Source organism: Nicotiana tabacum, chromosome 1, assembly GCF_000715075.1.
Source record: "Nicotiana tabacum cultivar K326 chromosome 1, ASM71507v2, whole genome shotgun sequence".
NCBI classification, from domain to species: Eukaryota; Viridiplantae; Streptophyta; class Magnoliopsida; order Solanales; family Solanaceae; genus Nicotiana; species Nicotiana tabacum.
This window is the reverse complement of record NC_134080.1, coordinates 158,612,713-158,625,616: the sequence shown is the minus strand read 5'-3', so window position 1 is coordinate 158,625,616 and position 12,904 is coordinate 158,612,713. Positions and strand designations below refer to the sequence as shown.

The 12,904-nt window shown below is 37.3% G+C and overlaps 2 protein-coding genes across 2 annotated transcripts; both read left to right on the top strand.

The window, feature by feature from the left end:
- The first annotated feature begins 5,435 nt into the window (after nt 1-5,435).
- LOC142164232 (secreted RxLR effector protein 161-like) lies at nt 5,436-6,227 on the top strand. Its single transcript, XM_075221736.1, has one exon. It carries the CDS (start codon nt 5,436-5,438, stop codon nt 6,225-6,227), a length of 792 nt encoding a protein of 263 aa, XP_075077837.1.
- A 5,704-nt stretch (nt 6,228-11,931) lies between these two features.
- On the top strand, nt 11,932-12,630 carry LOC142164231 (secreted RxLR effector protein 161-like). The gene has a single exon (XM_075221729.1). It carries the CDS (start codon nt 11,932-11,934, stop codon nt 12,628-12,630), a length of 699 nt encoding a protein of 232 aa, XP_075077830.1.
- The last annotated feature ends 274 nt before the right edge of the window (nt 12,631-12,904 follow it).

Below are 12,904 nucleotides of genomic sequence, written 5' to 3'. Positions count from 1 at the left end.
AATAAAGTTTCATTTTAAATAGATCATGTGTTGGTTTGTGCGTCCATTGCTTACATAGTAGATGATTTAGTGTATAAAGTTTAGCTTATACACGGAAGATTAAATCATCGGTTCTTGTAAGATATAAAAGTTAATGTTCACAATCTAATGATGGAATTGGACAAATCATCGGAATGATTGTAGCACAAGATTAAATATAATTTATCTTGATTATGGGAATGGTTTAATTCCAACTTCTTGTGCTAGTACATTTTGTATGTATTGAACGGATCAAGTAGAGATGAGTATTTTATACTGACTTTATAAAATAATTTCTCTAGTCCATTTAATGTACTTATACTCTTAATCCTGATATAATTATTATTAGCTGTGTATGTCACTTGTTGTTTTGATTTATTAAAAGGCGAGATTCTTTCGCGAGTCAATAAGCCTGGTAAATTGGATAACAATGATATACATTGGCGAAGTAATAATTAGTTGATGGAATCCATGTCTCGATTTTGAGATTGATGATACTCCTTTATGAAAGCTTATAAGTTTTCATGTGTAAACCCGGCCGGTGGATTTTGTATCCGACACATGAAATAAGTTAAGTGTAAGTCTAAAGGAAGTAATCAATAAATTAAATAGTCAGTAATTTAATTTGATTGATTAGTATCTGAATCTTAACATGGGGAGTTAAATAAGGTTTTATGGAAGAATTTCGAAATTGAACTAAGGAGTGCAATTACGAATTTTTAGTGGAATAATTCGTAATTTATTATGATGGAAATTAATTTCAGAATTTCGAAATTAATATCATAATATGAAGCCTTGTTAATTAAAATAATAGAAAATAGTGGAAACTGTTACTTAGCGGGAAAGAAAACGTGGAAACCGTCCCTTAGTGGGAGAAGAAAACCTAACAGGTTTTGAAAATGGTTTTGACCTAAAACGCAGCTATATATATGGATATAAGGGCTGGACGTTTTTTGACAAGATTCTGACTGCGGTTTCTACCAGAATTTTGCCCACCCAAAATTCTCCTATTTTCAGTTATTGTTTGGGTAACATAGTAGAAGACTGTGGAAATCTGCTAGTGTGTTTTCAACTGAGGAACTGAAGAACGACATAGATTTGTTGTGTTTACGCTTCAAAAGGTAATCCTAAAATCTCCATACGTGCTAGTTGTTTAGATTACACGTGAATAAGATTCTGTTATTGCTTTCGCTGTGGTATATATTCCTACAATTGGTATCAAAGCCTACTCACGTCTAATTAAATAATTAGGATAAACCATAAGGATTAATATCATGTTCTATATGCAAGTTTTGAATTACATGCAAAGTTTGTTTTTCTGAAAACCTGCACTGTTTTTTGGTGTGATTATTTGTTATGGATTGTGTTGATTATTCTGAAAACTTGATGTATCCTTTTAATATTGGTGATGTTGAGTTAGAATAATCTGAAAGTTGAATTTTATCATGTAAAACGGAAAAACAAGTTTTGCCGAATTAGGGCAGAAAATTGGAGGTCAAAAAGGTGACGGACTCCGATTGACCTGAAACTTGGCAGGTCCATGCGAAACGGCCCAGTGGGCAATACTCATGGATTCATCATGACTAAAGTCGTTTTTTGGGCTTTCGGGGTCGTTTAGATGGTGTTTTTGCTGTTTTTCTAAAATTTTGAAATTATTTTTTGTTGTTTTTAATTCCAGTAATTGTGGGGATCAATTCCCTTGGTCCCCGGGTTTAAAAAATTAGTGATATAATGTTTTTACACGTTGACGTAGGTCTTCTTCCATATCGGATAAAAATATTATGAATAATCACTATGTTATACTAGTCATTGATTATTTGTATTTACTCTCCATCTGAGTATGCATGCTGGTTCAATGGGACTAATATATGTTGAATGTTGATATTCACTTGGCGTAAATTAACAGTTTACTCTCTATCTGAGTATGACCTGTTTAAGTTTATGGAGTGAAAATCTGTCATTGTATATGTATATTGCAAGAATAGCTTCTTTCCCATCGAAATTTGTTGTTCAAGGTGCATAGATTGTATATATATAATGTGTTTTGAATTTTAATGTTCATAATACAAACTGATTTATCTATTTAAATATTTAATGTCTCCGAGATTGACAATGACTGCTTTCAATCCCCTTACTGCCATTCTTACCCAAAACAAACTTGAGGGTCCAAATTACGTTGATTGGAAACGAAATTTGGATATTATTCTATTTGCTGAAGAGTACAAATTTGTGCTCGATGAGGTGTGTCCAGAAAAACCTGGAGATGATGCCACAGATGATGAACAGAAGGCTTACCAGAAATGGATTAAGGCTGATGAGATGGCGCAGTGTTACATTTTGGCATCCATGTCGAATGTTCTGCAACATCAGCATCAGTCGATGGAGTCTGCTTATGACATTCTGGAAAATCTCAAAGAAATGTTCGGAGATCAGAATCGTGCGGCTAAGCAGACTGCCATGAAAGCCCTTCTGAATACCAAAATGATTGAAGGTTCATCGGTCAGGGACCATGTTCTGAAGATGATGAGTCTTCTGAATGAACTGGAGGTCCTTGGAGCTAACATTGATAAGGACACGCAGGTTGAAATGATCCTGCAGACTTTGCCTGACAGTTTTCAGTAATTTCGCCTGAATTATAACATGAACAAAATGGATTTGTCCCTTGCGAAATTGTTGAATGAGCTGCAGCCGGCAAAGACTATTATCAAGTCCCAAGCTCCTCCCGTGGCATTGAATTTTGAGGTAGGTTCTTCTTCTAAGCCGAGAGGCGGGCAGAAAAAGAAAAAGGCTCAAAAACCCTCTGTTGGTGGCGCGACTGCTGGTGTGAAAAGGCTAAGGTCAAGTGTTATCACTGCAAGCAGCCCGGGCATCATAAGAAGCAGTGTCCAACTTATCTGGCCAAGCTGAAAAATAAACCAGGTGATTTACATCTACTTGTCGTTGAAACATTTTTAGCGGCTGTTTCTACCATGTCATGGTGTGTAGATTCGGGAGCCACTAATCATATCTGCACTTATTTGCAGGTGTTTCAGGTAACGCGGCGGCTAAGTAGAGGAGAAATCAATGTTTATCAAGCAGACAGTTCAGCAGCCCCAGCTTTAGCATTAGGAAATATTAGTATTTTGTTTGGTAGTGGTAAAGTTTTAGCTTTAAAAGATATATTATATGTACCTTCCGTTATAAGGAATTTAATTTCGGTTTCTAGCGCTATGAGAGATGGTTATGATTTTAATTGTCATGACGTTGATAAATGTGTTATTACTCATAATAATCATTATCTCTCTTCGGCTACATTGATTAATGGTCTTTTTGTTGTTGACTCTATTCCTAAACCGTTACCACCTAAAGAACTGAATAATGTTGATTTACCAAGTAAGAGAAAACGTTCTTCTGAATTGAGTGAAACATATTTATGGCACTTGCGTTTGGGTCATATAAATCTAAACAGAATTTCCAGGTTGGTCAAGGATGGACCTTTAAGTTAATTGAAAGTGGAGGCACTACCAACTTGTGAATCTTGTTTAAAGGAAAAATGACAAAACAAAATTTCCCCTCAAAAGGAAATCGGGCAAGTGATAAATTAGAGTTAATTCATTCTGATTTGTGTAGTCCAATGAATGTCCAAGCAAGAGGTGGTTTTGAGTATTTTGTGACTTTCACAGATGATTACTCAAAATATGGATATATTTATTTGTTGCGTCGAAAGTCTGAATGTTTTGAAAAGTTCAAAGAATTCAAGACTGAGACTGAAAAGCGACATAATAAACATATCAAGACACTACGATCTGATCGTGGTGGGGAGTACCTCTCTACGGACTTCATTGGTTATTTATCAGAATGTGGAATTACATCTCAATTATATGCACCTGGAGCTCTACAACAAAATGGTGTAGCTGAAAGAAGAAATATGGCTCTTATGGAAATGGTAAGATCAATGATGAGTTATTCCGATTTGCCTTCGTCTTTTTGGGGACATGCCTTAGAAACGGCGAATTATGTTCTGAACTTAGTTCCTTCAAAGTCAGTATCCTTGACCCCTACAGAATTGTGGACTGGGCGCAAGCCTAGTCTGCGGCATATTCGAGTTTGGGGTTGTCCGACACATGTGCTAAAGGGGAAAACGGATAAATTGGAGGCAAAAACGGATGTATGCGTGTTTATAGGTTATCCAAAAGGGACGAAAGGTGGTTTATTCTATTGTCCTAAAGAGAAAAAGGTAATTGTTAGGACAAATGCCAAGTTTCTAGAAGTAAACTCGTCATCTAAAAATCAAAACGACCATATCCAAACCCCGAAAGTCGATTTTGACATACCATTGCACTTTAGTAGTGGGAGAAATGTCAATAGACTTAATGTCCCACAAGAACAAGTGCCCGCAGTCATACTACCACAAATTAGTGGGAGTCATGTTGAGCAGACTGCACAACAGGAAGAAGTCGTTGATATCCCTGTGGATAGCATGGAGACTCAGGTTCCTGATGATGTTGTGGTTCAACCACAAAATCAAAGTGATGTAGTTGCAACTGATGTAGTGCGTAGTCGTAGTGGGAGAGAAATAAGACAGCCAGTTCGTTATACGCTCTTGGGAGAATCATATGATAGGATCCCTGAGGAGCCTACCGCCGAACCTGTCAATTACGACCAAGCACCACATGATAAGGATGCCGATAAGTGGGTTGCTGCTATGAAATCAGAGATGGAGTCTATGTACTCTAATCAGGCCTGGGATCTTGTAGAACCAACTGATGGGGTTAAACCCATTGTATGCAAATGGATCTATAAGAAAAAGAGAGGTGTAGACGGAAAAGTACAAACTTTTAAAGCAAGGCTTGTAGCGAAAAGGTTTACTCAGAAAGAAGGGATCGACTATGAGGAAACCTTCTTGCCGGTAGCCATGCTTAAGTCTATAAGGATTCTCTTATCCATTGCTGCTCATTATGATTATGAGATTTGACAAATGGATGTCAAGACAACTTTCCTTAATGGAAGTCTTGATGAGTTCATCTATATGATGCAACCAGACGGTTTTATGGAAAGTGGCAAAGAGCACATGTTGTGTAAGCTTAAAAGGTCCATTTATGGACTAAAACAGGCATCTAGGGCATGGAACACTTGTTTTGATAAGGCGATTAAAACTTTTGGTTTTGATCAGTGTCTTAACAAATCTTGTGTATACAAAAAGTGGGATGGGGACAAAGTGGCATTTTTGATCTTATATGTAGATGACATACTGCTCATAGGAAATAATGTGGGCATGTTGAATTCAGTTAAGCAGTGGTTGTCCACACATTTTGATATGAAAGATTTGGGAGAAGCGGCTCATATCCTTGGGATCAAACTCTTGCGAGATCGCAAGAAAAAGGATATTAGGCTTGTCCCAAGGTCTTTATATTGATACAATACTCTCCAGGTTTAGCATGCATGATTCCAAGAAAGGATTCCTTCCTTTCAGACATGGAATTTCTCTATCTAAAGATCAGTCTCCTAAGACTGATGAAGAGATAGAAAAGATGAAGGCGGTCCCTTATGCATCAGTTGTGGGGAGCCTCATGTATGCTATGTTATGCACTAGGCCTGATATCTGCTTTGCCGTTGGCGTTGTTAGCAGATTTCAGTCTAATCCTGGGAAAGAGCATTGGACGGCGGTTAAACATATAATCAAGTACCTGAAAAGGACTAGGGATTACATGTTGATCTACCATTCGGATGACCTGGTACCTATTGGGTATACTGATTCGGATTTCCAATCAGACAGAGATTCTAGAAAGTCTACCTCAGGTAATGTGTTTACTCTTGGAGGTGGAGCCATAAGTTGGAGGAGTATCAAGCAAACTTGTGTTGCTGATTCCACCATGGAAGCCGAATATGTGGCAGCCTCTGAGGCAGCCAAAGAGGCAGTTTGGCTCGGTAACTTCCTGAGAGAGTTGGGTGTGGTTCCTTCGATTCAAGCGCCAATTACGCTTTACTGTGATAATAGTGGTGCGGTTGCAAATTCAAAGGAGCCACGAAGCCATAAGAGGGCAAAGCACATTGAGCGTAAATATCATTTAATTCGTGATATAGTGCAGAGAGGGGATGTAGTGGTCACCAAGATTGCGTTAGAGAACAACTTGGCAGATCCGTTTACTAAGAGCTTACCACAGAAAACTTTTGATAAGCATGTAGAAGGAATGGGTGTCAAGATTGTAGACGCATGGTTATTAGTCTAAGTAGGAGATTGTTAAAATATACTATAAGCCATGCGTATTGTTATAGTATTCTTTATGAACAATTATTTATTTACTTGTTTAAATTCAATAAAGTTTCATTTTAAATAGATCATGTGTTGGTTTGTGTGTCCATTGCTTACATAGTAGATGATTTAGTGTATAGAGTTTAGCTTATACACGGAAGATTAAATCATCGGTTCTTATAAGACATAAAAGTTAATGTTCACAATCTAATGATGGAATTGGACAAATCATCGGAATGATTGTAGCACAAGATTAAATATAATTTATCTTGATTATGAGAATGGTTTAATTCCAACTTCTTGTGCTAGTACATTTTGTATGTATTGAACGAATCAAGTAGAGATGAGTATTTTATACTGACTTTATAAAATAATTTCTCTAGTCCATTTAATGTACTTATACTCTTAATCCTGATATAATTATTATTAGTTGTGTATGTCACTTATTGTTTTGATTATTAAAAGGCGAGATTCTTTCGCGAGTCAATAAGCCTGGTAAATTGGATAACAATGATATACATTGGCGAAGTAATAATTAGTTGATGGAATCCATGTCTCGATTTTGATATTGATGATACTCCTTTATGAAAGCTTATAAGTTTTCATGTGTAAACCCGGCCGGTGAATTTTGTATCCGACACATGAAATAAGTTAAGTGTAAGTCTAAAGGAAGTAATCAATAAATTAAATAGTCAGTAACTTAATTTGATTGATTAGTATCTGAATCTTAACATGGGGAGTTAAATAAGGTTTTATGGAAGAATTTCGAAATTGAACTAAGGAGTGTAATTACGAATTTTTAGTGGAATAATTCGTAATTTATTATGATTGAAATTAATTTCAGAATTTCTGAATTAATATCATAATAGGAAGCCTTGTTAATTAAATTCTGTGGTCCCTATTGTGCCTAAATAATAGAAAATAGTGGAAACTGTTACTTAGTGGGAAAAAAAACGTGGAAACCGTCCCTTAGTGGGAGAAGGAAACCTAACAGGTTTTGAAAACGGTTTTGACCTAAAACGCAGCTATATATATGGATATAAGGGCTGGATGTTTTTTGACAAGATTCTGACTGCGGTTTCTACTAGAATATTGCCCACCCAAAATTCTCCATTTTCGGTTATTGTTTGAGTAACACAGTAGAAGACTGCGGAAATCTGCTGGTGTGTTTTCAACTGAGGAACTGGAGAACGACATAGATTTGTTGTGTTTACGCTTCAAGAGGTAATCCTAAAATCTCCATACGTGCTAGTTGTTTAGATTACACGTGAATAAGATTCTGTTATTGCTTCCGCTGTGGTATATATTCCTACAATTGGTATCAGAGCCTACTCACGTCTAATTAAATAATTAGGATAAACCATAAGGATTAATATCATGTTCTATATGCAAGTTTTGAATTACATGCAAAGTTTGTTTTTCTGAAAACCTGCACTGTTTTTTGGTGTGATTATATGTTATGGATTATGTTGATTATTATGAAAACTTGATGTATCCTTTTAATATTGGTGATGTTGATTTAGAATAATCTGAAAGTTGAATTTTATCATGTAAAACGGAAAAACAAGTTTTGCCGAATTAGGGCAGAAAATCGGAGGTCAAAAAAATGACGGACTCCGATTCACCTGAAACTTGGCAGGTCCATGCGAAACGGCCCAGTGGGCAATACTCATGGATTTCTCAGGATTGAAGTCGTTTTTTGGGCTTTCGGGGTCGTTTAGATGGTGTTTTTGCTGTTTTTCTAAAATTTTGAAATTGTTTTTTGTTGTTTTTAATTCCAGTAATTGTGGGGATCAATTCCCTTGGTCCCCGGGCTTAAAAAATTAGTGATATAATGTTTTTACATGTTGACGTAGGTCTTCTTCCATATCGGATAAAAATATTATGAATAATCACTATGTTATACTAGTCATTGATTATTTGTATTTACTCTCCATCTGAGTATGCATGCTGGTTCAATGGGACTAATATATGTTGAATGTTGATATTCACTTGGCTTAAATTAACAATTTACTCTCCATCTGAGTATGACCTGTTTAAGTTTATGGAGTGAAAATCTGTCATTATATATGTATATTGCAAGAATAGATTCTTTCCCATCGAAATTTGTTGTTCAAGGTGCATAGATTGTATATATATAATGTGTTTTAAATTTTAATGTTCATAATACAAACTGATTTGATCTATTTAAATATTTAATGTCTCCCAGATTGACAATGACTGCTTTCAATCCCCTTACTGCCATTCTTACCCAAAACAAACTTGAGGGTCCAAATTACGTTGATTGGAAACGAAATTTGGATATTGTTCTAATTGCTGAAGAGTACAAATTTGTGCTCGATGAGGTGTGTCCAGAAAAACCTGGAGATGATGCCACAGATGATGAACAAAAGGCTTACCAGAAATGTATTAAGGTTGATGAGATGGCACGGTGTTACATTTTGGCATCCATGTCGAATGTTCTGCAACATCATCATCAGTCGATGGAGTCTGCTTATGACATTCTGGAAAATCTCAAAGAAATGTTTGGAGATCAGAATCGTGCAGCTAAGCAGACTGCCATGAAAGCCCTTGTGAATACCAAAATGATTGAAGGTTCATCGGTCAGGGACCATGTTCTGAAGATGATGAGTCTTCTGAATGAACTGGAGGTCCTTGGAGCTAACATTGATAAGGACACGCAGGTTGAAATGATCCTGCAGACTTTGCCTGACAGTTTTCAGCAATTTCGCCTGAATTATAACATGAACAAAATGGATTTGTCCCTTGCAAAATTGTTGAATGAGCTGCAGTCGGCAGAGACTATTATCAAATCCCAAGCTCCTCCCGTGGCATTGAATTTTGAGGCAGGTTCTTCTTCTAAGCCGAGAGGCGGGCAGAAAAAGAAAAAGGCTCAAAAACCCTCTGTTGGTGGCGCGACTGCTGGTGTGAAAAAGGCTAAGGGCAAGTGTTATCACTGCAAGCAGCCCGGGCATCATAAGAAGCAGTGTCCAACTTATCTGGCCAAGCTGAAAAATAAACCAGGTGATTTACATCTACTTGTCGTTGAAACATTTTTAGCGGCTGTTTCTACCATGTCATGGTGTGTAGATTCGGGAGCCACTAATCATATCTGCACTTATTTGCAGGGGTTTCAGGTAACGCGGTGGCTAAGTAGAGGAGAAATCAATGTTTATCAAGCAGACGGTTTAGCAGCCCCAGCTTTAGCATTAGGAAATATTAGTATTTCGTTTGGTAGTGGTAGAGTTTTAGCTTTAAAAGACACATTATATGTACCTTCCGTTATAAGGAATTTAATTTCGGTTTCTAGCGCTATGAGAGATGGTTATGATTTTAATTGTCATGACGTTGATAAATGTGTTATTACTCATAATAAGCGTTATCTCTCTTCGGCTACATTGATTAATGGTCTTTTTGTTGTTGACTCTATTCCTAAACCGTTACCACCTAAAGAACTGAATAATGTTGATTTACCAAGTAAGAGAAAACGTTCTTCTGAATTGAGTGAAACATATTTATGGCACTTGCGTTTGGGTCATATAAATCTAATCAGAATTTCCAGGTTGGTCAAGGATGGACCTTTAAGTTCATTGAAAGTGGAGGCACTACCAACTTGTGAATCTTGTTTAGAAGGAAAAATGACAAAACAAAATTACCCCTCAAAAGGAAATCGGGCTAGTGATAAATTAGAGTTAATTCATTCTGATTTGTGTAGTCCAATGAATGTCCAAGCAAGAGGTGGTTTTGAGTATTTTGTGACTTTCACAGATGATTACTCAAAATATGGATATATTTATTTGTTGCGTAGAAAGTCTGTATGTTTTGAAAAGTTCAAAGAATTCAAGACTGAGACTGAAAAACGACATAATAAACATATCAAGAAACTACGATCTAATCGTGGTGGGGAGTACCTCTCTACGGACTTCATTGGTTATTTATCAGAATGTGGAATTACATCTCAATTATCTGCACCTGGAGCTCCACAACAAAATGGTGTAGCTGAAAGAAGAAATAGGACTCTTATGGAAATGGTAAGATCAATGATGAGTTATTCCGATTTGCCTTCGTCTTTTTGGGGACATGCCTTAGAAACGGCGAATTATGTTCTGAACTTAGTTCCTTCAAAGTCATTATCCTTGACCCCTACAGAATTGTGGACTGGGCGCAAGCCTAGTCTGCGGCATATTCGAGTTTGGGGTTGTCCGACACATGTGCTAAAAGGGAAAACGGATAAATTGGAGGCAAAAACGGATGTATGCGTGTTTATAGGTTATCCAAAAGGGACGAAAGGTGGTTTATTCTATTGTCCTAAAGAGAAAAAGGTAATTGTTAGCACAAATGCCAAGTTTCTAGAAGAGGACTATTTGATGAACCATGTTCCTAGAAGTAAACTCGTTTTACATGAACTTAGCAAAGGAATGGAAACTCAGTTATCTAAAAATCAAAACGACCATATCCAAACCCCGAAAGTCGATTTTGACATACCATTGCACTTTAGTAGAGGGAGAAATGTCAATAGACTTAATGTCCCACAAGAACAAGTGCCCGCAGTCATACTACCACAAATTAGTGGGAGTCATGTTGAGCAGACTGCACAACAGGAAGAAGTCGTTGATATCCCTGTGGATAGCATGGAGACTCAGGTTCCTGATGATGTTGTGGTTCAACCACAAAATCAAAGTGATGTAGTTGCAACTGATGTAGTGCGTAGTCGTAGTGGGAGAGAAATAAGACAGCCAGTTCGTTATACGCTCTTGGGAGAATCATATGATAGGATCCCTGAGGAGCCTACCGCCGAACCTGTCAATTACGACCAAGCACCACATGATAAGGATGCCGATAAGTGGGTTGCTGCTATGAAATCAGAGATGGAGTCTATGTACTCTAATCAGGCCTGGGATCTTGTAGAACCAACTGATGGGGTTAAACCCATTGTATGCAAATGGATCTATAAGAAAAAGAGAGGTGTAGACGGAAAAGTACAAACTTTTAAAGCAAGGCTTGTAGCGAAAAGGTTTACTCAGAAAGAAGGGATCGACTATGAGGAAACCTTCTTGCCGGTAGCCATGCTTAAGTCTATAAGGATTCTCTTATCCATTGCTGCTCATTATGATTATGAGATTTGACAAATGGATGTCAAGACAACTTTCCTTAATGGAAGTCTTGATGAGTGCATCTATATGACACAACCAGACGGTTTTATGGAAAGTGGCAAAGAGCACATGTTGTGTAAGCTTAAAAGGTCCATTTATGGACTAAAACAGGCATCTAGGGCATGGAACACTTGTTTTGATAAGGCGATTAAAACTTTTGGTTTTGATCAGTGTCTTAACAAATCTTGTGTATACAAAAAGTGGGATGGGGACAAAGTGGCATTTTTGATCTTATATGTAGATGACATACTGCTCATAGGAAATAATGTGGGCATGTTGAATTCAGTTAAGCAGTGGTTGTCCACACATTTTGATATGAAAGATTTGGGAGAAGCGGCTCATATCCTTGGGATCAAACTCTTGCGAGATCGCAAGAAAAGGATATTAGGCTTGTCCCAAGGTCTTTATATTGATACAATACTCTCCAGGTTTAGCATGCATGATTCCAAGAAAGGATTCCTTCCTTTCAGATATGGAATTTCTCTATCTAAAGATCAGTCTCCTAAGACTAATTAAGAGATAGAAAAGATGAACGCGGTCCCTTATGCATCAGCTGTGGGGAGCCTCATGTATGCTATGTTATGCACTAGGCCTGATATCTGCTTTGTCGTTGGCGTTGTTAGCAGATTTCAGTCTAATCCTGGGAAAGAGCATTGGACGGCGGTTAAACATATAATCAAGCACCTGAAAAGGACTAGAGATTACATGTTGATCTACCATTCGGATGACCTGGTACCTATTGGATATACTGATTCGGATTTTCAATCAGACAGAGATTCTAGAAAGTCTACCTCAGGTAATGTGTTTACTCTTGGAGGTGGAGCCATAAGTTGGAGGAGTATCAAGCAAACTTGTGTTGCTGATTCTACCATGGAAGCCGAATATGTGGCAGCCTCTGAGGCAGCCAAAGAGGCAGGTTGGCTCGGTAACTTCCTGAGAGAGTTGGGTGTGGTTCCTTCGATTCAAGTGCCAATTACGCTTTACTGTGATAATAGTGGTGCGGTTGCAAATTCAAAGGAGCCACGAAGCCATAAGAGGGCAAAGCACATTGAGCGTAAATATCATTTAATTCGTGATATAGTGCAGAGAGGGGATGTAGTGGTCACCAAGATTGCGTCAGAGAACAACTTGGCAGATCCATTTACTAAGAGCTTACCACAGAAAACTTTTGATAAGCATGTAGAAGGAATGGGTGTCAAGATTGTAGACGCATGGTTATTAGTCTAAGTGGGAGATTGTTAAAATATACTATAAGCCATGCGTATTGTTATAGTATTCTTTATGAACAATTATTTATTTACTTGTTTAAATTCAATAAAGTTTCATTTTAAATAGATCATGTGTTGGTTTGTGTGTCCATTGCTTACATAGTAGATGATTTAGTGTATAGAGTTTAGCTTATACACGGAAGATTAAATCATCGGTTCTTATAAGAAATAAAAGTTAATGTTCACAATCTAATGATGGAATTGGACAAATCATCGGAATGATTGTAGCACAA

Excerpts from the sequence above, each read along its gene's own strand:
- LOC142164232 (XM_075221736.1), top strand. The coding sequence starts at position 5,436 with ATGCATGATTCCAAGAAAGGATTCCTTCCTTTCAGACATGGAATTTCT.
- LOC142164231 (XM_075221729.1), top strand. The coding sequence starts at position 11,932 with ATGAACGCGGTCCCTTATGCATCAGCTGTGGGGAGCCTCATGTATGCT.